The sequence below is a fragment of the Lycorma delicatula genome, chromosome 1 (genome assembly GCF_047948215.1).
Source record: "Lycorma delicatula isolate Av1 chromosome 1, ASM4794821v1, whole genome shotgun sequence".
Classification (NCBI taxonomy): Eukaryota; Metazoa; Arthropoda; class Insecta; order Hemiptera; family Fulgoridae; genus Lycorma; species Lycorma delicatula.
Genome location: NC_134455.1, coordinates 105,966,757 through 105,994,152, shown reverse-complemented (window position 1 = coordinate 105,994,152; position 27,396 = coordinate 105,966,757). Strand labels below are relative to the sequence as shown.

Below are 27,396 nucleotides of genomic sequence, written 5' to 3'. Positions count from 1 at the left end.
ATGTCCGTCGTCGTCGGCGGCTTCGGTGGTCTCCGACACGGAGACCGGAAGCCTTACAGGGGACGACCTTCTCCGCGAACATGCTGCTGTTGGCAACATGGAGAAGAAGCGGAAAAAAGGATGGCCGAAAGGAAAACCCAGACAATAATTTAATTAAAAATTAGTGAGTCGATAGTACAGTGGAACATCAATGGATGTTTTTCAAACATCCATGTGCTCCAACGCTTGGTACATGATGTAGACCCGATCTGTATATGTCTGCAAGAAACACATTTCCGCCGAAATGAAAATTTTAAATTAAAAGGATTCAATATATTTCGGCGAGATCAACCGCCAAATATAAGAGTTAGAGGTGGAGTAGCTATATTAACATCGACTAGAGCTACCACCGAAGCGGTTGCTCTAAACACCAACCTACAAGCGGTCGCCGTTAGAATGAAGCGACCGCTTAAGATCACTGTGTGCAGCATATACTTACCGAATTACGATTGGAGTAAGGATGACATAGAAAGACTAATTTCCGAGCTTCCCCCACCTGTTTTACTGGTGGGTGACTTTAACGCTCATAATTCTCTCTGGGGATCGGATCGAGTAGATCCCCGTGGAAGAGAACTGGAAGGGTTCCTGATGAATTCAGAACTTATTATTTTAAACGACGGATCAGGAACCTTTTTCAATGCCAGAGATGGATCGACGTCCTGTATAGATCTTGCACTTATAAGCGGATCGATAGCACCGAGGTACAGCTTCCATGTCATAGACGATCTGCATGGAAGCGATCATTTCCCGGTGCAAATTGTAACTGATGTTACAAGAAAAACATACCCCATCTCTAAAAGATGGTTATTTGATAAGGCAGACTGGACGAGCTTCACAGCTAGAACATACTCCCAGAAACAACTGGAGTTATCGGAGACAATGTCGACGCCATAACAAATGCAATAATTGAGTCGGCATCGAGATATATTCCCAAAACATCTGGGAAACTTACAAAGAAACCCGTTCCATGGTGAAACGATGAAATAAGTGAAGCTATAAAAAGAAAGAAAAGGGCGTATAACGCCTTTAAGAAGCGTCCTAGTATAGAAAATCTTGTTGCCTTTAAGAAATACAGGGCGTATGCAAAACGACTTATGATAGATTCGAAAAAACGATCCTGGCAGCAATACGTGTCATCCATCAACCAAACTACTACTGCATCAAGATGTTTGGAGGAAAGTGAAGGCGATTTGTGGGCGTAATGATTTTGCTCCCATAACTAGCCTTCAAGATGAAGATGAAATAAAAGATACTCCATCTGAAATTGCAGTGCTGTTGTCCAATCATTTCGAAAAGGGCAGCAAAACGGCCAACTACGAGGAAGGTTTTCGAACCAAAAAAGAAGAGCTCGAAGGTCTACTAAATTTTAGAACTGAGTATAATTACTCATATAATGTACCATTCAAAATGGAAGAATTCGCGAAAGCGTTGGAAAAAGCAGGTAACACAGCTGCTGGTCCGGATGAAATCCACTATAATATGATCAGGCAGCTGAATACCACTGCAAAGTGTAGATTATTAGAACTATATAATAAAATATGGCGGGATGGAACGTACCCGCAGCAGTGGAAAAAAGCTCATGTTGTTCCAGTACCAAAGAAAAATAAAAATTTAACAGACCCCAATAGCTACCGTCCTATTTCTTTGACGTGTGCTATGGGGAAAATATTGGAAAAAATGATAAATAATCGACTCGTCTGGTTTTGGAGAAAGAAAACCTGATATCACCGTATCAAGCAGGTTTTCGACAATACCATTCTACCACTGATCAAATGATCAGCTTAGAGGACATTATATATAACAGCTTTATTACAAGGAAACATTGTGTCGGAGTCTTCTTTGATCTTCAGAAGGCTTTCGATATGACCTGGCGTCATGGTATAATGCTCCAGTTACATGAATGGGGCATTCGTGGCAATCTGCCTATACTGCTCAGCAACTACATGAATGACCGTACCTTCCAAGTACGCGTCAACAATGAATATTCATGTGAAAGAATATTGGAAAATGGCATACCGCAAGGTTCGCCGTTGAGCGGTACCTTGTTTACCATTGCCATTAATAAATTGATATTAGCCATTCCAGTAGAAATCAGCAAAAGCGTCTATGTTGATGATCTGGCAATCATATATGCCAGCAACAAGACTGCTATGGTGAGGTACAAATTGCAACGAGCGATCAATGCTCTAAATGAAGTTGCAAGGAATACAGGATTCCAATTTTCACCAGAAAAAACGTGCTGTGTACACTTTTGTAGGAAGAGAATTCCTCATCAAAGTCCTGCTTTGACAATTGACGATAATCCAATACAATATAAAGACAGCGTAAGGTATTTAGGACTAGTATTGGATAAATCCCTTACATGGGGATTACATATACAGGACTTGAGTGATAGATGCAAAAGAGCCCTAAACATTATAAAATGTTTATCGAACTTAAATTGGGGCTCAGAAAAAGAGACATTATTGAGATTGTATAAAGCATTGGTTCAATCTAAAGTAGACTACGGATGTATCGTCTATTCATCCGCTAGAAAGTCGCACTTAAGAAAGTTAGACGTAGTTCATAATAGCGGAATAAGATACGCAACAGGTGCTTTCCGCACAAGTCCGGCGGCTAGTCTGATGTCTGAAGCCGGAATAATGCCACTACATTATAGAAGAGAGATCCTCTTGTTAAGATATGCAGCAAATATATGGGCTTTCCCTGCTCATATAAATAATAAATTGTTTACGAATCATCCCATGGCTGCTTTATACGAACGTCGTGCTACCTATTCCAGACCAGCCGGAATTAGGTACCACGAATTAAGAAGAAAATATGAAATTGCTATACCAGAGACTCTAGCAATTTCTACTAGAGAAATACCGCCATGGCTCTTGCCAGCGGTAAATGTAAGTTTCGATCTCTCTCAAGGAGAAATAAAAAAAGAAACCAGCAGTGATCATCCAGCAGGAATTTTTGGCAACCGTCAGTAATTACAAACAACATATTAGAATTTATACTGACGGTTCTAAAACCGAACGTGGTGTTGGATGCTCGATATATGTAAATGAAGAAGCCCACTTTTGGAGACTGCCAGATTTGGCCAGTGTCTACACGGCAGAACTCACTGCAATTCAGCAAGCTCTTCGCTACACTGAACACTATTGCGAAGAGAGAGTGCTAATATGTTCCGATTCATTAAGTGCACTCGTTGCAATTCGGAACAAGAACATTAAGGATGTCCTAATTGCAAACATCCTGTCCATTTTATACGTACTAAAACAACGAGGACAGCGATGCGTATTTGTATGGACTCCGGGGCATGCTGGTATTACAGGTAATGAAATCGCAGACGAAGCTGCCAGAAAGGCAACAGTCTGCGATGATTTGGATGCATTTCCTGTAAGAGTGGCAGATGTTAAAAACCGTCTAACAAACATAGTAAGAAACAAGTGGAACGCTGAATGGAGGAGTTTAAATACAAAATTAAACTCGGTTAAAACTTCTCCTTATAAATGGAAAAGCGACTTTAAGTTGACTCGCCGTGAACAAGTAGCGGTGACCAGACTTAGAATCGGTCACACTCGATTAACCAATTTATATTTGTTAACCGGCGAAGTGAGACCAATGTGCGGTGTTTGTAATAAAACACTGACAATCAAGCATCTAATAGAAGAGTGTACCATATATGAGGACCTCAGAAAGAGGTTCCGTCTTACAAATAATATTAGTGCTGATCTGGATAATGGAAATGAAGAAAATATAGTTGCATTTTTACACGCCAGTGGACTTCTTAAAAGTCTATAAAATGGAAGTTTAAAGCTGTGGTAAGAGATACTCTAAGCGGTAGTTTTATATATACATATAAGGGAGTCTCGAAGCGTGGCACGTATAGTGATGGGAGGTAGCCCTCTTGCCCAGGCCATTTTGGCTCACCTGCATTCAAGAGCAGTGAGTCGGGGTGTGTCCGATGATGGCATGGGGGACCCTCAAGGGTGGATTGAGGGCGCGAGGCGATGGGTGTACGCCGTGAATGCCTATGGCCTGATATAAGAAGGATTCAACTGCCACGGCACCCTGGCACGACTGATATACTGCTCAACGGCGGTTCTGGTCGCCCCGAGGGTGCTTAAGCAAACTATAAATGAGACTTCGTAGAAGAAAGAAAGATATGGTATTGATTAGTTTAATTTTAATTTTAAGTTCATGGTCTTTTGAGAACCTATCTCAAATTTTAATATTGGGGCCCTTTACACCCCATAAGTGTTTGTGATTGTCCTTGTCTTTCATGTTTTAATGTTTATTGTGAAGTTTGTGTTTTTAAATAAAATGTAAGGGCCCTTTACACCCTTACATATGACGATCCTGATGGAGATAATAATTTCTTTTAAAGAATTTGACGAGGGCTAATGACCTTAGCAGTCGATGCCCGTAAAAATTCAGTTAAAAAAAAAATAAATAAAAAGTTAAAATTATAGATTCAATAAATCATTTAATAATACACATCAAGCTGAAAATTTAATATTCGAGCCGAAACCAAGAGTTAAAATAAACAGAGAAATCAAACAAAAAAATTTATTAAAATCATAACCTATAAAACAATATTAACAAACTTAACTTAGTAAAACAATATTACTAAAATACCGCTCAAAGTAGATAAAAATAATTTTTAGGAAAAAATATACTATAAATCAAACACAAACCCAATATTACTTATCATGTGCAACACATACCATATAAAAAACAACACAAAAAAATATCTCTTATAAAAATATAACTTAGAGAAATAAAAACAGAAATACCCAAATTAAAATAACTAATACACACTGTTAAAATCATAATTATCATTTACAAAAAAATCCTTCAAATATTTCTTTAAGGAGTAAATAGAAAACAAAATTACCCAACTCAACATCAAACATTAACAATAGTCAACAAGCTGTATTATATAAACCTCTCCTTAAGAGAACTCGAAGAGCAAGAGGTATAAACATTTTCATCGAATGGCTTCGACGGTACGTGGCACCTTAGAATCTTATGGTAGCCCTGAAAAGGGCCGTTTCTTTGTTTTGTGAGATAATCCTGAGAAGAGCTGCTGGGTCCAAAGCTGATCGATTTCGGCTGTAGTCGGGGAGTTGCGGTTTGTCCGTTGGAATCGGACCGAGCTTCCCATCAGCGGGCATCAGTGGGGGAGCAGTGGTGGGCTTTAGATCCCCGCAGTGTCGGTCGTTTTCCGCCGGCACGGCCGAAGCGGTTTTCTCCAAGCGATCCCACGCTGGGCCGTCTCCTGTTGGTGGCCCGTTTGTCGGCCCGGCAGCCAGAGTTCTTGATGCCCGGCAAGCTAGGGCGGGAAGGTAGCGTCCGCGTCCAGTGGCTACTTCGGCGGGCCGGCCAGGCCTGCTGCTCTGGCGAGGATGTTGACATCCGTCAGGAGGTCTCACTGTGGGCCGACGAGGGAAGTTCTTTCTTTTTCCTTATTCTTCTTCTTCCTTATTCTTCTTCTTCTCCAGGTGTGCTCAGCGACGGAATCAACTCTCGTTGTCTGGTATTACGTTTTTATAGGCGCCTGCGAGTGGTTAGGCCGCAGCGCCGCTGTGGTGGGACAGTTGCGCGGTCAGTTGGCCTGAAGGGAGGAACGTGTGTGCAGGCGCGTAGGTATACTCTTCTACTGACATCTGAACCGCTAGCGTCACGCTCGCCAGTATGAAGCTCAGCATGTATATGGAAACAAGATATTACTCATCAAAGAACGTCTAGTTATGTAGGAATGATTATATAAGAATTTAAATAAATGTTGATTTTTATAAATAAATAATATATATTTTTAACATATAAATTCTTAAGGTAAAACAAAGAATAAAGCAGATTACTAGGAAAATCCAGACAAATATTTAAAAAGAAGTTAATAAAATCTGTTAGTGGCTGAAGTACAAAGTCAAACGTATTCCACTAAACTAAAATACCATATGCCATAGTGTATTATTAAAAGTGATTTACTGTACCTATATTTTTAGGGTTTTATTATATCTTTATTATCGTATTTTATAATATTCTATCTATTCAAGTAATTCTATAATAATAAAAGGTTTGTATTTAAGCACATCTTCCCGATAGGTCGGTCTCAATCTTGTGGAAATTGTAAAAACAAAATTATTCCATTTCTCACTTAAGACGGAAAGTTTTTTGCACTTACTATATTTTTTTAATTTCATTATTACTGTACGTGAGTAGTTCCATAACTTCACTTAACGATGGGATGGATGGAAAAGATTTTTGAAAAAAGGTAGAACTAAATTAAATCTATTAGGAATTTCAATATTCCCCAAGTAAAGACAAATCAGGCCATATCATCCAGTCATAAAACTATAAAATAAACTCTTCATGTTATATAACAAATGAAGATATTAATATTAAGAATTACAATATTATTTTATTGTATTGTGCAATTTTTTAGTCGCACTAGTTTAAATATATGGAATAATTTTATTGCTCATAGGAAAACAATAAAACCTAGAAATTCTGTATTTTAAGAACGATTAATTCCGAAAAGACACAACAAATATTAATCAGGCACAACAAATATAATTATTCACAAATTAATTTTCTTTTTTACTTTTTAAAATTCTTTAAGCCAATAAAATTAAAATTAATTAGCTATTACTTATGCTTAACATGATTTATCAAAATTTGGTAATTTTAATTCTTAAGGAATGTTTTTTTTATACTTTATTTTTTTATAAATTTTTCTTTCAAATCAGTGGTATTGAAATAAAAAACAAAAATGAAGAGGGCACAATGACAGAATCCAGCCATTTCCGTCCATGCTGTGTTCAAGACAGTTTAGAATTTCTTACGAAATTTTGTGAAACAAAATCTCAGCGGTAAGTTTACAGAACTGTTTTGACGGTTTAAGGTAAAAAAATAAAAAGGAAGAAATTACAGACAATTTTTTAAAAATTAGGTTAAATGATTTAACATTTTATCGATGTAAGCCTACAGTGTTGCGTGTACCGATCATAATTTTAAGTGTGTTTAATTAAGTATAGTATTGTTTTGCTTTTAATACTGTACTTAAGTTACAGTGTTTTATTTTGAAAATAATCTTCTAACCAATTTTAGGTAAGTTTACAACTTTTTATGCGTGTATAGAGTACGTATGTGGTTACAATTTTATGTAAAATGATTTTGTTTTTTGTTTTAAGTTCAGGAAAATTTCTTATACAGTGTTGTAATCTTTAATGTTGAGTATCAGTAATTTATTTTGTGTTTATACGAGAAGATTTTTTTGTAATATGAATAAGCTTTATCATTTATAACGAGCATCTGGGTGTAAGAAGCACATATTACCAGTGCCTTGAATTTCGTTATAATTACTGCATTTCACTGTACGTCTACGAAATTTTGTGGTTCTGTTTTTGTTATAAATTTTTAATTCGATAATAATTACACTAAAGTCATTCTCTAAGGAAAAGCAACAAAAATTAATAACTAAAGAAAAATATAAAATTTTCAGTAAGTGTATTAAATGTAATGTAGATAATTAGTCTGAGAGATTATGATTTCAATATATTGAATTTACCTTGTAAATAGACTATTATATTGAAGCTGTTTTAGTTTACGTCGTTGTAAATTTATTAACGGTAATGTTTCAAGATTAATCGGCTTTAATCTGGATATATTCAATGTGTTATGACAATTTAATCTCAACTAAATAATGTTTATGTTTAAAAAGTCAAACGTTACGTAACGTTTTTGAAATTTATTACCATAAATTTTTAATTAAAAAAAATTGTATTAATAGCTGTTAGTTACCATAAATTTGTAGCTTTTCGTGGACTGTTCTACTCCCTTTATTTAAACATTTTGACTAAAATTTCTTTCCTAACATTACTAGATTTGTTATACCATTCGTATTGGACTGAATAAAATTCGTAGTTTTTTTTGAAACACAGAATAAAAAAATGTTGGTTATGTTACGCATTATTCACGAAATTCCGTACTTTTACATAAAGGATTATTTATTGTTAAATATACGTTTTTCCTTCTTTTATATTTTATAAAGACCCGTAAACGGTCTTTTTTCACAACTACTTATCTTTGTTCTTCATAATATTTTAGTTTACAGATTTCATTTTAATTTTTATTTAAGGTACGTGTGATAGTCTAATCAGGACCCTAGATTGCTCTAAAAATGAAAAAAATTAAAACTAAAATTAAAGTGGTATTACATTCTCATGGAGACATACACACCGGCGCATGGTTATACGCGTTTTTTTGAGTCCAGTGTAACCAATCTGCTATTTAAGAAGAATATCGTAACAGAACCAGTATAATAAACCAAGGAAACGGATTTCTTTCAACTAAGAAAAAAGAAAGAGAAAATATCAATGAAAAGAAAAATCCATAAGGAACTAAAAGGGATTCTTTTCTTAGAGTAACAGGTTCGTTTAACAATTCGTTCTTTGTAGTACAGAAAATGTCACCTACAAAAGCTCTTGTTCGACCAGATGGGTTACCGGATTGAAATAAGAATCAATAGAATAATGTGGAGTAAGGGCGCAGATGATGAAAATTACTGCGCTTCAACAGTTAAAGGGATGAGGCGGGTACTGGTTTTGCTGGCCAAGGGATGTAAACACTGCCAGGGATCTGAAGAATGAGTCAGTAGTTCTGCGAGGCCGTGTTTGGTCCAGTAGCGACGACAGTGAGTAGTTTTGAAAGTCCGAGTTTGATGCGGTTGCAATGGCAGCGATATCAGTAAGCGTGTGATAACAACAAGTGAAGAGTACGTTTCGAGTATTCCATTGTGGATAGTGGATAAATATAAAATTATTCGATAATTATTTTTGAACAGTAGTGGAAGTGACAGTATTATATTCATTCATAAAGTGTAGAGTATTTCTTTTATAAACAGTCAAAGTTATTATACTTAAAAAATTGAATCGTATGAACTTCAGACTTTACTAGTCTTATCTTTTTTAATGCAATACTAGGTTATAGCAATCATTATAACGTTTTTAGTGAATGGAATTGAAATTTATCGCTAAATTTAACTAGCAAAGTAAATTAAATTTAACTATCATTAAACAACTCTTGTTTTTTTAATTTGAATTACTATTCTATATGCTATATCTGTTTATTGTTATTATTATTATTATTATTATTGTAACTACTAAATTTATTGTTTATTTTATTATATGTCACTAGAGTGATAAATTGTATTTATAAGAAATTTTTAGTTGAGTCACAACTAAATACTAATATTAGTAAAATTGTGTAAACTTATTATTAGCGAATGTGAAAAAGGAATTTAATATTATGGTAATTATTAGCATATAAACGTGTTTACATTCAAATTAAACTGCTTTATAAATGGGTATAAGTCAAGTTACAACTAGGAAACGGTTTATATCCAGTTTCAGGCGGACCATTCCTAAGATAGTGACGTTAATTAAATCTCAGTATCCTAGCTATACCGATAAAACAAGTATTTAAATTCAGGTAAGCTTAATCTTTCTCTGGATTTGATTGGATCCTGCATAACCACAAAATAATAATGATTTTAACCATTTGTCTGGTTGATAAATTTGACATAAATTTGATGATATTTTGGAACAAGTTTTATACGTTGATATTTTATGTGTTGTTTTACGAATTGAAATTTTAAATTTTTACGTACAAAGTCTTTTTTTATAAATCATGACTGACATGTCTGCATTGTAACTCATCGCATGATACAGAAGGTAAATATGATACAGAAGGAAAATTTAAAACTTTAATTTCGCCTAAATAAGACCTTGAAATTTCAGTTTCTACTTGTTTAATTGATTATCAGCGATTTAACATATAAATAAGTAAATATTTCTTTCAGATCGGTTCATCCCAACCCTGTAGGGGAAGACCCGCCTTGTGACGCTTCCGGTCGCCACACCAACCCCCCCCCCACTACCGTTTATAGCCCTGATGGACTTTAACGGGAGTCGTCTTTCGCCCTCAACTTTTTACATGTCATAGTAATAAGACAGGCCTCGTTGGGATGCCACTGATGTAAATGCCTCCGTAGACATTTACATCAGTGATTTTTAAACTCAGCTTTTGCCTTTGCTCTAGGCCTCGTCCGGACATCTTAAATGTCTTACATCGTTGCCCTCTATGAACTAGCTAACCGAGCTCGCGGAAGCACGAACCCCGCGCCTAGTTCTACTTTTATTGAGCCAATTTCTAGTAAATGTCTCGAGAGTCGAGGTAAATTTAACAACATACCACAAAAAAATGTTGTTCGCAACAATGAAATTTAGTCCTAATCCATTAATGAACTCAGCTTTAGTTCATACCCCAAACTTAGGATAATTTACGGACTCCGGTCTGGTCTACAAGGGAGAGAGGGACAGACCTCCTACTCCCACTCAGCTTCATCGCAGAGTCCTTCAGATCGGTACGTAATTATAAATAATATCGACCACATCAGGAATAAGTAGTATATTACACCACGTGTATGAAAGAAAATATCCCACTAGTTTCCTAGCCGAGCCTAGAGAAACCTTTAAAAAATATAGTTACAAAGAAATTATAATAATACAAGTTTTTAAAATCTTATTGATACATAAGAATGAATAAATCCCGCAACTAAGCATAAATTCAGCTCTAAGAGGTGCCATTGCCTCTAACTACCTCATCGGGAACAAAGTTCCCACCAGATAGCCGGGACTCGGTCTTTTAGGCGCCTTGCCTCTAATGATGGGACCCCAAAGGATCCCCCCACAGAGACTTGGTCTTTATGCCTCACCTCTAATGGGGAAACCCCGAAAGGACCCACCCCCCACCGAGACTATGTCTTTATTTCCTCCCAACGGTACTACAAGGAAGTCCCCACCCGATCATCGTAAGCGGGAGACCGACGCCAACAACCCCCTCCCGGATGGGGCTGTCCCTCAGAGATACCACGATATTCCTATGACGAAGCAGTTCCAGATGCCGATGGAGCCATCTTACATCCCCGACCACCGGGCGCATGACCATATGACTTGCAGGATAAGCATCTAGAGTCGTGCTTGCAGTCCTTGCGTAAATGGCCAGTCTTACCACATGTAAAACAGTGGCCGCTTCTGTCTGCGCCAGAATAGAACTTGGCCCTGTGGCCTGGATTCCAACATCTGAAGCAAAGGTCGCCGCACCACCTCACAGTCCACCCACCCAATTCAAACTCGCCATCAGACAGTTATTTGTCCGCCAGGATGGGCGGCACTGCCAATGTAACCACCTGAGTGGAGCCATAAGCCGGACAGATTGATTTGCATCAATAGCGACCGACTATCTATCGTCTTGCGAAGCTTCCGAAGAAACTCATCCTGTAAAATTTAACTACATTTAACTCGTCCTGTTATTGTAAAATTTAAAGAATTATACCACAACTCATTACTGTATTAGTATACTAATGAGGTATAATACAACTACTTAATATTATTCGCAGAATAATTGTGAATGAATTTGAGGCTTAACATCTCTCTTTATGACAAATATAAAAAGTTGAGATAAACTTATTCTATTCGCCTTCATATTTTTGATTATTTTAAGCAGTTTAATTTCACTTTAATTTATGTCTATGTATTAGGGTTGGCAAGAAAGTAATTTTGGTTTTCACAAATAAATAGGTTTATGATTATTTTGAAGGACTTCTATCAATGTTATTTTAACATGGACTACAAAAAATAATATTTTCGACATATTTAACTTTTTTATTTTCATAAAGGCAAGGAAACTGCTGGCGCTCACAAAGATATACGAGAAGTTACTTGGTGTTGATTGCCTAATAGAAAGCATGTATCAAATCGGTTTAAAAATGTTCGTTCTGGATATTTTTCACTCAAAGATAATCAACGTTTTGGTCGAACTACTGAATTTGATTAAGACAAGATAAAGGCCATAATTGAATTGAATCGTTATATAACCGTGGAAGAGATTGCAGATAAGTAAAATGTTTTACACACGATAGGTGAAAACCACATAAAATATTTGGACTCGTTAAGAAGCTTGATATTTGGTTCCTTACGAAATGAAAGAGATTCGCTTAACAGAAAGAATCAATATTTGCGATGTGCATCTCAAACGCAATGAAGTCGGCTCTTTTTTGAAACGATCATCACTTCTGATGAAAAATGGATCGTCTAAAATAATATCAATTGAAAACAATCATGGCCCACTCATGTTGAATCAGTAAAAGCCACATCGAAAGCTAAATCGCATAAAAAATAGAAGATAATGACGTCTAATCGGTGGGATTACAAAGGTGTTGTGTACTTCGGCTGCTTCCAAAGAACCAAACGATCAATTCTGATGTTCACTATCAACAACTAATGAAACCGGAGGAAAAACCGTCAGAATTGGCAAATCGAAAAGGATTCTTGCTCCACTACGACAATGCAAGGCCTCGCACATCTTTCGTAAATCGTAGAAAATTATTGGAACTTGGTCGGGAATTGAAGTCTCATCTCTCAAAGCTTTTGATCTTGTACCAACAGATTACCAATCTGATATACCCTCAGATTATTTTATTTTAAAGTTTTAAAAACTCTTTGAGTGGTAATACTTTCACTAATGTGATGACCTGAAATTGCTTAGTTCAGTTTTTTCCTGATAAGGACCAGAAGTTCTATGAGCGCTAGCTAAATCATGAAGCTGCTAGAAAGATGGAAAAAGATTATCGAACAAAGTAGAAAATATATAACTGATTAAAAAGGATATATAATTGTATAAAAAAAAAAAATTTTATTTTTAAACCTTAATTATTTTCCTGTTAATCCAAATAGAATGTGTAAAAGATTCTAAAAAAAAATATTAAATTAACTCCCTAATTTTGTGTTCTTGCTAGTTTTTGCCATTTTTAGATTTGTGGGCTTCACAAAAATTATTATTATTCAAGTAACATAACTATTTCTATAAGAATAGGTTGTTTTTAAAAATTATTAGTAAAAACACTAGTAATATATTCGTTTTGATTGCCCGAATAAGAAAATAGTAATTAAAGATACCCAATGTTAGAACGGGAATCTGTGTAGTATTTAATTAATCTTATTAATTAAATAAATAAATTAATCTTATTAATTAAATAAATAAATTAATCTTATTAATTTAATCTATTATTAAAAAAAAACCTTTAAATTAATGGATTTAAAGAAAAAAGTGCTTCTACGATCACGTAATAGTCTATACATCAACTCTTTTCGATTTCTGCTCATAAGACAAACCTACGTCAATGGTATAGCGCAAAATATTTAATCAAAATTTTACCTATTTTTAGACATCTTTTTATCCTCATGTAATAACAGTTGTATTTAATCATTACGTAATTTTCTATTCACTTTATAAAAATAAATGTATAAGGTTATTTTTTATTTATAAAAGTAACAAAGAGCGACTAAAAACAGGTATTAAAAAAATGCTTAGAATTAGAAAATTCTTAAGGTTCAAAAACTACCAAATTTAACGAGATCAAGGATAAACAATATTAGCTTTAATGTATTTAAAAAAATAATGTAACAGTTAAATTATGAATAATGGTCAGTCATTATTTGTAATACTTTTACGTTTTACGTTTACGTTTTTAAAGGAAGTGTAATTAATCAACCAGAACCTATCAGCCTTGCGACAAACGACCCGATAATACTACAATAAAATTTACTATTGACTGCATTTAAAATGTTCTTTTAAAAAAGCAAGAGCAATAATTTTTGTTTATTTATAGTTTATTGTGTCAATGATTGCATATACCTTAGCCAGTCCGGTGAAGGGGAATTTCTCAAAACTCAATGTTGCATTCTCCCCAGATTCTCCACGTTGTTGTCCTAAATAAATACGTGCTGCGGTCAACGTGGGTATTGACATACCATCACCAATGAAGAGTATAACATTCTTTGCTTTACTTGTTATCGGAAGTTTAGTTAGTTGATCTTGAATAGCCTTTTCTGCTTTTTCCAACCAGAAGTCAGCATCTGTAAAAAAAAGGTTTCATACGTATCAGCATAGATTTCAAGGTTTCATTATACTGCATATCTTTAATGATAGTTTAGTATGTAATTATACTATCAAACCCCGTTTAATTTTTATATTGAATAATAATTTTTTTATAGTGTTAAATAAAAAAAATAGTGAAAAATGATAAAAGTAATGATGAAAGTAAAAATTGATAATAAGCTAATCCTTCTCATTTAATGTCATAAACAGTATGCATAGTTTATAAATACATGTAACTGTGTCGCATATAGCGTTTATTTTCTATTATTTATTAATACATTTCTTAAAATGAGTATCTATAGCGTGCGGAAAAAATTATATTAAATAAATTATGGTGATATATTAAAATTACAAAAAAAATTTTGTCCTTGTTTACCAGATTATTGTGGCGGATTTACCAGAGTGGCACCATAGATACGAGCTTTTGTACCAACTTAAGAAGCTCGATATTTGGAAATCAAATATCGAGCTTTAGAAATGAAGTTGCCCTGCAGGTCTGCAGATAGTTGAATGCTCCCATATTAAGGATGTAATAAATGACATTAAGGATGCACTTATTCTACAGATCGATCCTCAGTTGATATGTAGATCTTGTTAGGAAATAGGCATACAATTTCACGAATTACAAAAAGTAACTGCTCGAGGTATTTTCTTGGAAGAAATATGGAAACGTGTTATGAAGTTTGATCGGAGTTGGACAACAAAGTAAAACATTAATGATTGCAAAAGCGAGAGTTAAGTCCCATGTTAATAATATTAACTATAATAATACAAATAATAATGTATTGTATAAAACTAATAATTATTCCAGTGCCTTAAGGTGCCTTCCAGTGCCTTCCAGTGTTAAGGTCCATTTTATTTTATTTTCTTTAGTATTAAGATAAATTAATTATATAACAACAAACATACATAGTATGGATATAAAAGTAACCACAACTCTTCACAAATAAAAACCCTATTTTTGTTTTCTGTGTGACTAGTTTTAATATATATTTCTTGTTTATTATGAGCAGTTACCTTTAAAAATATTTTTTCATATTTATTTTTAAATTTAAACTTATTTTATTTTGCATTAGCTTATAGATAAGGTCGTAATTAATTTATTTGTCGTTAAAGCAAATTATAGGGCCAGTAAGTAGTTTTGAATAAAAGGAACGAAATCTGAAACGTGTACATACACATTTTTATAGAGCTGTTCTGAATGAATGATGCAGTTTTATAAATATATTTCAAATTGAAGTGAATAATACTCCAATATATATATATATATATCTTATATAAAAGAGAATTTCCTGACTGATTCACTGACTCATAATCAATGAACAACCAAAACTATTATAGGTAGAGGCTTGAAATTTTCAGGGTACCTTCGTATCTTTAATAGGCGTGTACTAAGTAAGGATTTTGCGAAATTTTGATTTTAAGGAGTACAAATCAATAAAAAACTAAATTTTGTATTAACAGCGATATCTGTTGGACGTATAAGCAACATACGCTATACTGAATATTTTACGATTCCATTGCAATGTTTCCGATATGTGTGTCCGCTATAGCCTAAAAAACTGCTGGGCCAGTTTACGCGCGGGGAAGAAGGGAGAAAGGGAAAAATCGAAAAAGGTAAAAGGGAAGATGGTAAAAAGGGAAGAAGGGGAAAATGGAAAAAAGAAAAAAGGGGAAAACGGGAAAAGGGAAAAGATGAAAGAGGAAGGGGAAAGGGACATGGGGGAAGAGGAAGGGAATTAAATTAAAATTAAAACTAAATAAAATAATATTATATTAAATTTAAAATAAATAAATAATTAAATTAAAATGGAATTAAAAAAATTAGATTATGTAAAGCAATAATTGAAGATGTCAGATGCAAAGAAATTGGTTGAAATTAAAAGCGAAGGTAAAGCATGGAAATGAAGTAATTCATTACATCTGTCAAATAAGTAATATTAATACATCGTGTGTGTCGCGGAGAGCGACAGAATGAGTGTGTGAGTGCTCCAGAAGAATGCCGTTAAATTTTCCAGCTGTATTTCTCTGTTTGAAATAATGAAAAAAGTTCATGATAAACATATGTCCGGAAAAGGCTTTGTATATAACAAAGAATTTTACCATGATTTCTGCTTAGCGGCAAAATGAACCTATACCGAAATTCATCGAAAACCAACTGGAATCGAAATCCGGGGAAGAAGGGAGAAAGGGAAAAATCGAAAAAGGGAAATAAGGAAAAATCGGAAAAGGGGAATAGAGAAAAATAAGGTAAAAGGGAAGAGGGTAAAAAGGGAAGAATGGGAAAATGTAAAAAAAGGGGTTAACGGGGAATAGGAAAAACAGGAAAAGTAAATGGAAAGGGAAAAGAAAAAATGAAAAGAGGAAAAAGGAAGGGGGAAAGGGAAATTGGGGAATAGGAAGGGGAAATGTGATGGGGAAGAAAAGGGGGAAGTAAGGGAAAGAGAAACGGGAGAAGGAAAGGGCCATGACTCTCTGATCGTGACGGGAAGCGCATGTTATCTTTGAGCACGAGCGAAGCCGCGATGGGTATGCTAGATTTGGGATTGCAATACATTTTTTGTTTATCTTTATTGGACTTTTATAATGACCTATTTTTATTCATTCATAAAATGGATTGGTCAAACAAATATTGTTCAATTTTCTTATCTGGTTTTTTTTGTTTTCCTTTATTTAAGTTTTGGGCAACAATTCATTGTTTATCGTATATTCCTTCAGTATTTTTCGTAAAAATTTTTATTTACCGTTTTTTCAGGATGAGAAAAAAATCCAAATATAATATTGTTGACTAAATATTTTTTATTTATAAAAAAATATGTTTGCTATTAAAAAAGCATTGCGAGTGAAGCTACATTTATATAGTAGGCGAAGTCGCAACAGAGTACGCTAGTATACATGTACATATATATATATATGTGCACACACACACACACACACACACAGGATGCAACAAATTTCACGACATGTACAATTGGTGAAAAAAAAAGCTGACGACACAGTTGTAGGACTTCCCTGCCCGGCGGCTTTTTTCTGATGCACGGCTTACACACGATAAACACACAACTTAGTTTAAAATATTTATAATTTTATTTAAATATAATATTTTTTTGTTTATTTAATTCAACGATGCTAATTCGCGCGGATACCTTATTTCATTCGCACGGGTGTGACGGTACTACCGGCAACTTTAAACATTATTCATTTATTTATTTCTACCGCTCACCTGTGACGTCACAACATACCAGACGACTGAAGCAGCTGTACGTCAGTGCTACAATAGCGCTTCTTAAGGTAGTAATGACCAACTGTACCCACTTACCCACTAGTTTATTTACAACATTTTTTTGGGGTGCACGTACATCCCAAAACATTTTGCAAACTTTTTTTAGGAAGTATTATTTTTTAATTGTTAACAATTGAGCTTAAGAAAAATAAGACCTTAATTAGGCGAAATCTCGAGATACTGACCTTGCTCTACAGTCTCCTCCCCTTGACCTTTTAAGTTGAACATTTAATGTCATCAATGCCGCAAATCTAGAAGTAATCTGACCAAGTTTGGTCAAAATCGGTAGAGTAGTTCTGGAGATATAAGGTGATTTAGAGGCACACCGAAAACCGAACACACACGTACATATAAAAATCCGGAAAATTTCCATTCGGTTTTTTGGGTTTCTCGGGTGTCAAAACGTAAAGATCTGGTGTAAACCGCATATGTCCAAATTAGATCGATTACCATACTTTCCCTTCTGCAGTTATAGCTCTGCTATAGCGCTAGGCCGGAAAGTAAAAGAAAGTTCATATATACGTAGTTCGGAAATTCTTCGTTAGGAAGTGTTGGCGAGCAAAGAATTTCACACTGATTTCTGCGCCTTCGGTAAAATTAAACATATTTCTTGAGACCCAAATTAAGATATAAATTTAATGTTGTTGTATGAAATCTTACTTGGAAAATTCAAAATAAAATCCCAGAACTGTATTTTTATTTAGTTTTTTGTTGAGAAATTGGTTTTTTAGCAAAAGATTGTAGTTGAAAAACACACTAATTTATGTTCTGCGTTAGACCGTATTTACTCACCAAATTCACACCATCACGAAATTCACGCACCTAAATTTTCATACAATATTTTTAAAACTATTAAAAAATAAAATATTCAACAAATAAATACCATTTTTTTATTAATTATCACATTTTAATTTCAGTATAATCCAAGTAAAATCGTTTGCTCGCATAAATCATGCATCTACTTTTAAATAAAAAAAGTTGGTCAAAAGAGTGCGTGAATTAAGCGAGTAAATACGATAACATTGTTAAGTGGTATTAAATACAAAATCTTTTCAGACAAAACTTGTAGAGAATTTGATTCTGAGCAAAATGACATGAATAAGTTCTACGGAAACTAAATACCAACGTAATAATTCTAAATCTTATTAAATACAAACACATCAAAATGTGGCAGATTTCAGCTAGGTATTAAATAATATAATTTCAGGCTTACATGTAGTACTTCAGAATTGCTGAGTCAGTGCTTTGGAGGGCAGTAGTAGGTTCACAAAATTTAATCCACTTGTTTAAAAAAAAATCGCTTGTAAGTGTTACTTAACTGCTACAAAAAAGTGTGTAGTTTTATCATCTTTAATTATTAAAGATGTATAATAAATTATTTTATTGATGCATTCTTTCATTTAATTTTTAATCATTTTTTTTAAATTTTGATTGTTTATTTTTTGTTTAATTATTTTGTTTTACAATTTTCAGCATTTTATTTCGTTTAATATCTTAGTTAAAACTCCCACTTTTTTATTTGTTTTGTTTTAAATAAACTTCAAGATTTCTACGTTTGCATTTAGTTTCTTTGAATTATTTTAATACCATCTTACTCATTTACAAATTTGATTAAAAACGCTTATGTTATCCATTTTACACAGTTATTTTATGCCAAACATAAAATAGCGAGTTTTCCTAACCTAACATTTTGTCTTTTATCCCGGATTTCTCAAAGAATACTAAAAATACAGTTCTGGGACCTATTTTTTCAACTTTCCATGGCAGTTTTTATATGAACTTACTAAATTTACTCCTTAATTTGAGTCCCAAGAATTACAGTCTCGCTTAATTTTACCAAAGACGCAGAAATCAGGGCAAAAACTCGTCAGCCGTCACTCACTAACGAAGTGTTTTCGATCTTAAATTAATATGAACTTTCTTCTTTATTTTCAGAATAGATCATATCCTGAAATTTGTTACATTCTTCGTGAGTATCTGTATGTATAATAATATAAATATATATTTATATATTTTTTGAAGTTATTGTAATTGATTTGTCAATTATAATGTTCAGGTATATAAATATTAAACAGTTTAAATACTGAATAGTAGCCTAGTTGAAAAGCGAATTGTCTATTAAAGACAACACAGCGAGTCGCAAGAGAGAATAGTACCCCATTCCTTTTCGTATTGTTACTTTATCACTTGAACCTGCAAATCCCTCTTTAGAAGATTTGAGGTCATCCCCTCTTCATTACCCATCGACTGCATTTCTGTGCTCTTTCCATTCTTCCTACTATTCCTAAATCTTTACCTCTTATTCATCGTATTTGTCACCATTTCCTCATCGTCTCTACTAAAACCGTATTTCTCTATCTTTGCTTACCGGAAAACCATTATGGAAGGTTTGACGTCACGAAATTTTAATCTCTTCAATTGAAATTAAGCCACATTTGATAATGATATTTTAGAGATTCATATTATGATTTCAAATACTGTAATGAGTTTATCACTTGAGAAGAAGGGGTATCATTTTTGGTTACTTTGCAAACGTCTCAAATACAAATGATTGGGTTAAATCTGGTTTATGGAACGTAGAGTTTTATGTTCTACAAATTTTTAGAATAATGAATACAGTTTTTTGATTAGTTTAGTTAAAAAAAAATTCTTCGTTTAACTACCGGTATAACAATGAACTGGAAAAAGAATCGATAAATAAGACCAGCAGGAATAAATCATGGTGAAAATTACTGTTTTATAACATGATGTTTGATTACAAAAAAGTATGCGGTTGATTTTTATTTTATCTATTTTCAATTTTCACACACACACACACACACATACACACACACACACACACACAGAGAGAGAGAGAGAGAGAGAGAGAGAGAGAGACATCAGCACGTTTTAATTTTTATTTTGATGGTATAATTTTTAAAAATAACTGACAAGGTTTAACATTTTTTTTATTCATAAATAAAATTTTATTATTATTAAATTCCTTACAATTGATTTAGGAATTCACAAATACGTACAGGTACCTGATATGATAAATCCGTGTTACTATCAACAAAAAGTTTTATTATTCCTCTCTTGATCTCTTATATGCTTGCCATATTCTGAATTTACCTTGAAACTTTATCTATCTACCTATAAAATATATCAATTATTAATCTTTTTTTTTTCTGAAGGCTTATTCAGAATGGTATGATATTTAATTAACGCTTTTAAATATTACTTATCATAATAGTTCGAAAATTGTTAAACTCTTTTTTTACAGTTTAAATTAAATTATTTTAGTATTAAATTAATGTTTAAATTATGTAATGCATTGATTAAGAAATAAAAATAACAGTGTTAAATAAAATAATAAATAATTTAATGAAGCAGATTATTAGTTGTACCATTAAACACAAAATCACTTACGTAAGAGGACAAGTTTGATAAAAAAAAAAAAAAACTGATAACAAAGTTATTATATTTTTCTGTCATTGGTTATTTATTATTATATAGTGGAAAAATCATGAAATATGAAAAAAGTTTAAAAAATCTAAATTATCCATATTTTTTACTTTTTTCTGCTTCCCTATCCCCAAAATCACCTCGGAAGAAATGTTTTTGATTTTTTGTTTGTTTAGTATGTTAAATGGAAAAGAATTGTAAAAAAATTCACTGAGAAACGTACAACCAATAAAAAGTAACCCAATATTTATTTTTTCGGTGTGGGGGTGAAATATGACGAATTTGTTGTAATGTTATTATTAGAAATTTTAAATAAACCAAAAAAGTTTGAAAAAATTCAAAAAATCTATATTTTTAAACTTTTATCAGCTCCCCTACCCCTATGTCTGAGGCCTGATGTCAGGATATGCCGGAAGATCTCAAAGTGACCAACAGACCTGGATATGGAGTAACTACAGTGGCAACGTGTCGACTTCCTGCCCCGATTGTCTCATCACTGGTGCAGAGAAGAAGGGTCAAGATAGGCCTCGTGTCATGCAGAGTAGATGTTTTAGACCTACCTATGAAGTGTTATCGATGCTGTGAGTTTGGCCATACAGCCAGAAACTGCAAAGGTGCTGATAGGTCGGCTGCGTGCTTCAACTGTGGTGGTGAAGGCCACCGCGCTGCGTAGTGCAGGAATACTGAAAAAATGCGTTAGATGTAGCTTAGAGGGACACCGTACCGGAGCGGCAGCATGTCATTGAGAGGCTAATACGGAGAGATATAGTAGAAGCCAGGTTAGGACTGGACACGCTCTAACCCGTCGATGAGGATACTGCAGGTGAACCTGAACCATACAGTTCTGGCACAGGACCTTCTGGTCAGTTATGCGGCGGAGGTGGACACGGACGTCGCGCTCATTTCCGAACCATGCGCTTCTCGACCGCGTCCTGGTTGGCTGATGTTTGAGGATGGGACTACGGCAATCTGGTGCTGTACAGGACTCCCTGCCTGTGATGTGTGGCTGGGACGGGGCTTTATAAGGGCAAGGGTAGGAGGAGTGACCTACTACTCTGCCTACCTTTCACCCAACATCAGCATGGAGTATTATAAAGAGATTTTAACTACTGTGGTGAGGGATATGTCTACACGTCGACCAGTGCTGGTGGCAGGCGATTTTAATGCCTGGTTGACCGAGTGGGGATCTGCCAGAACAAACGCGAAAGGATCGGTGCTTATGGACATGACTGCGGCACTGGATTTAGTAGTGTTAAATGTTGGCGATGCATATACATTTCGGAGAGGGCCCTTGGCTATTTAATCGACGAGACTTTTGCCTCCCCTGAACTTGCTGCCCGCATTGCAGACTGGAGAGTGTGGGAATGCTACACGGCCATCGATCATCAAGCGATCTTGATAACGATCGCTGGCACCGGAGCTGGTAGTGATGGACCATCTATATTCACGGGCTGGAGCACCAGGGACATCGACCCTGGTGTTTTTACCGAACGGCTTGACCTACGTGCAGTACGTCGGGTCTCCACGGCGGAGGGGAAGACATATCTTTCCGATTGTCTTGAAGAAGCCTGCGAAGTTCTCCCACGTAAGTCCGTCTGCAGGGGTTCTCCGCCGGCATATTGGTGGACTGCCGATATAACAAGGAAGAGAGAAGACTGTCACCGGGGTAGAAGGCGTATGACAAGGACGTACTTGCATTCGGTTAAGTGGTGTACGCTGGCGTATAAGAAAAAAAGGAGAGAGCTTACTAAGCTCATCGTACAGTTAAAGAGAAAATGTTGTGCTCAATTAATTGAGCAGGTGGAGACGGACCCGTGGGGGAGGCCCTATGCGATTCTAATGAAGAAAACAGTAAGACCTAGAGCTACAGTTATGAGGTGTCCGTAAGAAGTGCTGAACATAGTTGATGGGCTCTTCCCCTCGGGGGATGAATTACTCCCAGAGGTAAGAGGCGCGACTGGAACTGCACCACTGTTATCGATGCAGAACTGGAAACTGGAGGCCGCAATCACACGAATATCGTCGGCCAGGGCGCCTGGCTCGGATCTCCTGCCTAATATGGTTATCAAGATACCGGCCGCTGGCGGTGATTGATGCGCTAGCAAAGGTACTGGAGCGTATGCTTCAGCAAAGGATAGTTGATGTACTGGAAGAGCAGGGCGGGGTCTCTGCGAATCAGTATGGATTTCGCCGGGGTAAGTCTGCCCTCGACGCTGTGGCTGCTGTCTGCGACTTGGCGGGATTTATATAGATTATTTGTATAGATTCGTGCTCGATCAATCCGAAAATTGTCTGGAGTGCAAGGTGGAAGAGACCCTCTAACATGTTTTCTTTTTGTGTCCGCGATTTGCCATAGAGCGTAGAAAGATGCTCGGCAACCTGAGACGTGAGCACATGTTTCGCCCGGAAGATACCCTACGAGTCCTATTACAAGACACAGTGGAAAGATTCGTGAGGACGGTCATGAAGAATCTCCAATTATATAATTGGACCGCAATTATATAATTGCGGGACTTCTCATATGAGACGTTCCGCAGAGGAGAATGGCGCCGGAGGGCGCGGGGACGGACAGGTCCTCAGCTGAGTGCCTAGGGGGCCCCCGTACGTGCGGTGGTTGCCTGGGTGCGATAAGGCCGCAGACGCTCTGCTCGTGCGTCTGATGGTGGCTACTGATAAGTGGTGTGACTATTTAAGTTTTCTGTATTGACGGTTGTGTGAGTGTGTAATGCGTGGATGTTGTGGATGTTAGTAGCGTGTCCTGTTTTCTGCAGGTTCTTGTGTGTTGTTGTTGTCAGCGTATGTTTTCGTTGTGCTATATGTGTTGCTTCCAGTAGAGTTGTAGAGTGTAGTGTGTTACATTGTTGGATTGGTATGACTGTGTGTGGGTGGTTTCCCCTTCTTCTGATGAAATGTTTTTACAAGCAGTCCCAGGAAGGGGGAAGTCAGAGGTGAAGGATTAGTCGGTAGTGCGCAGGTACACATACGCCCTTGGTTATAACTGGCGTAACCTGATTGCAAGCCCGGCACTGCTTAGGCGCCCGTAAATGGGATTCCTCCACCTCTTCAAAAAAAAAAAGTTTTCCTACCCCCAATATTAACTCTAAAGTGTTTTTTTTTCTTTTTTAGTAATTTACATTACTACTATACTCTTAGGAAGACATAAAAAAATTCGGTTAAAAAATAAAATAAAATTAAAATCGGTTATACAGTAAATAAAAATATAACTTTTTCAATTTTCAGGGAAGGGGAGAATTTGGGGGAAAATTTTTGTTTGTTAATAATATAACTTCGGGAAGTTCAATTTGAGAAATAAATCAGGGCAAAGAATCGAATCGACATCAGGTGGTCGGAATCAGAGGAGTGCAGGCCAAATCAGAGATCAGTTTTATTTCTTCAATTTTAGTTTTTGGTCAGTTGGACCAAGGAGTCGACATCAGTCAAGCAGCAAAGCTAAATCGAGAGGTCCGAAGTCCCTTTGCCTGGCTTGAGTAAGAGCTCAACAGCTCCTCTTGAGGTTTGATATTTATTGAATTTTTGGGTTTTAATCAACTGGCGACCGTATGAAAACCTTCACGGTTAAACAATATGTCGTACGGGTTTATGATAACGTGTTGCGGGGCAAAATCATAATAGTTTTTTTCTGTACAAGTTACGAAAATATTTACATTGTTTAATTTTTTTAGTTTTATTGTTTTGAAACCTATTAATTCAACACATGTTACTTTTGGAAGTGTTGAAAAAATCGTAATGTTTCCATGTAATTTGTATAAATAGAACTCAATTGAATAAATCAGTAGTTTTGAAAGAGTTAATTTTAAACTTTTGTTATAATTATTTATATCTTTAAACAATTACGTTTACTACTGTATGTTTAGAAGAAGACATTAAATAAAATTCTACTCAAAAATGTATAACCGATAAAAATTTACCTGAGATTTCTTTTTATTTAGGGGGGAGGGGTGAATTATGATGATTTATTTTTGTAATATTGTTATTATTAAAAGTTTAAAAAATCCAAAAAATCGATATTTAAAAAATATTTTGTCCCGATGTTTTTTTGGGGGGCTATTTGCACTACTACTATACTTTGGAAGGCCAAAAAAATCCAGTTATAAATAAGAATACAGATTTTTCTAGATTTTTGGGGAAGAGGAAGAATTTTGGGACAAAAGATTTTTTAAAAATAGTAAGGAAGTATGCACGTATGTACAGTTAATATAAAATGGATTATGTTTGCAAAAATTTGAGAGAATTGACCCTAAAGAAATTATCTACCCCATCCCCTGGAGATAATGACCCAAATTTTTTACCAACGCTAACACACATACATACGTACGTACGAACATTACCTCCCCACTTTTTTATATTTTGGGGGTCCTTGCGTCATGAAACGTTGAGAAATGCAAAAAACCCGTAACTAATTTTTTGACTGTTTATTGTATTTTCCTACCTGCAGCAAAGCTCTAGATTTATGATGATAGGAAAGTACGTAAAAATTTAACTAAAGCGTTTGCATGGTTTAGAAAGGTTGAATATTCTGAGGTGGCTGTTTTCTTTATTGTTATTAGGAGGAATATTTATGACGATGAATTTGGATATCTTCTTTCGATATTTTTCACTGCAAGAGTTATTTTTTCGTTCATTCTAGGTTTTCTTAGAGCTTGAAGCTTTTGATTTGTGATTACAGGGAGCGATTATTCGAAGTGTTAGTGATTGAAATCTTTGAGTCAGCCCTGTGCATTCGAATCATACTCCGAGTAGAATTTATATATTTCATAATGTTGCATATCAGATTATCTGGTAAAGTCTGGAAAATTGTTTAAGGTAAAGTTGAATTGTAGAATCTTCTCTTTATTTTATTCAAGAAACTTTTTAAATCTTTCGTTTTAATTTTTGTTTTAGGGGAAGAAGATTTCGAATTCAGAATGATTTTATGGATGAGTAGTCTTGGGTTTTAGATAAGCTCTGTCTGATCAGACGATTTATTGGAATGTTTCAGTTCAAATCGGTAACAGCTGCATCACACTCTTTCATTGTGTCAACGCCACCTAAATTGCTATTACCATTATTCACATAAGCGAATGTGGTTTTAGTCAGTACGGTCTACTACATCAATATGTAACGACCAACACCACTATGTTAATTAACAGTAACTAATATTATATATTCACTAAATAGCTAGGAGAAATATTTTATAATTAAAGTGGAAGCTATTTTTATACATTATTATTTTTTTGTGTTTTTAGTTTTTTGTGTATAGAACTAAACTAAACAGGAGTGTCAATACTGTACAGGAACAATACTATAACCAAAACAATATTAATTTACGAGTAAATTAAATTGAATGTAAGATAGCAATAAATAAAATTTGTTTTCTATACCAATACTTACAAACTGGAATTTTTAATAATTATATTTTTATCAAGCTACATTCATGTAAATAAATATATCTATCTTGTTTTAAATTGGACTCGAATGAAAAGCTGCATACGTTTTTCTACATTTTAAATTTATAACTCTTAAGGCTTAAAATAAAAATTATGTGTTTTGTACGGTCACTAAATAAATACTACGTGATTAAAACAAAGTTCTTCTCGCAGTGTGAAAAGATTCTTTCATATGTTCACCTTCCTATTTAAAAAAACAAAAATTTGATTCAATATGGCGGATCTAAGATTGCGAAAAAAATCAAAAACCCACCAAAATGCAATTTTTTAAAAATATGTAGGACCCCACTTCTTTCTGCCTCAAAATACCTATCAGACACAAGTGAGTGAATGAGTGACAGTGTGTGTGTGTGTGTATGTGTGTGTGCGCGCGCGCGCGTAATCGAAATAAATATTTTTGTTGTTATTTCGGTAGCAAAATTTACTTTTTTCGGTCAATGTTTATCAACCTAATCCCTTAAGTTGTGAAAAAAGAAACATCTTGATGTTAAAAATTTACTTAATATTCGTCATACTACATAATCGAAGTGACATCCATGTATGATTTATATATGTTTATATATTATTTATTATATTTTGGATTGAATAATTCAGTTACTACCATTGTTAATAAAATAATCATAATTAATAAAGAACTTTAAAATCATAATTATTTCGCTAGTATATGAATGTTAATGTAATGTGATTAAACGTTATAGAATTCGCACTATATCTTTGAAGCGTAAAAACTATGTTTTATAACTTCTTTTAAGTTATACGATTGTGTATGTCTATTTAAACTCAGGTTTTCCCTTATTTACGTATAAACTTCGTTATTATTTACTTTCACAATTTAAGTTTTTTAATCAACTTATTTAATGTATTGTGTTCAGATTTTTTTCATCCAGCAAAAATCACACATCCATGAAGTAAGTATATACGTAATGCACTTACACCGTTGCAAAATGGAAAGGTGTAAAAAGGTATTTTAATTATTATCTCTAATATCAGAATAGTTTTATGAATTCAATTAAAAATCTAACTATTAATTACGTTTCATAAATGGACATAGATAAAGGTCCGGTGAAATAACATTTGTTCATGTATTCATACTCTATGTAAGTTAGTATAAGTAGTTGAAAAACTAATAAATTTTAACTGGTTTGAAAAAAGTTTGGCTTTTAATTATTTTATCAAGGTAGTTTAATT

At 34.6% G+C, this 27,396-nt stretch overlaps 1 protein-coding gene across 1 annotated transcript in view; it reads right to left on the bottom strand.

The window, feature by feature from the left end:
- LOC142320753 (membrane-bound alkaline phosphatase-like) overlaps positions 1-27,396 on the bottom strand; it is a 167,051-nt gene that overhangs the window by 64,167 nt on the left and 75,488 nt on the right. Inside the window, exon 3 of the mRNA XM_075358748.1 lies at positions 13,792-14,012. Within this exon, the coding sequence (XP_075214863.1) occupies positions 13,792-14,012 (221 nt within the window). The remainder of the gene's footprint in view (positions 1-13,791; positions 14,013-27,396) is intronic.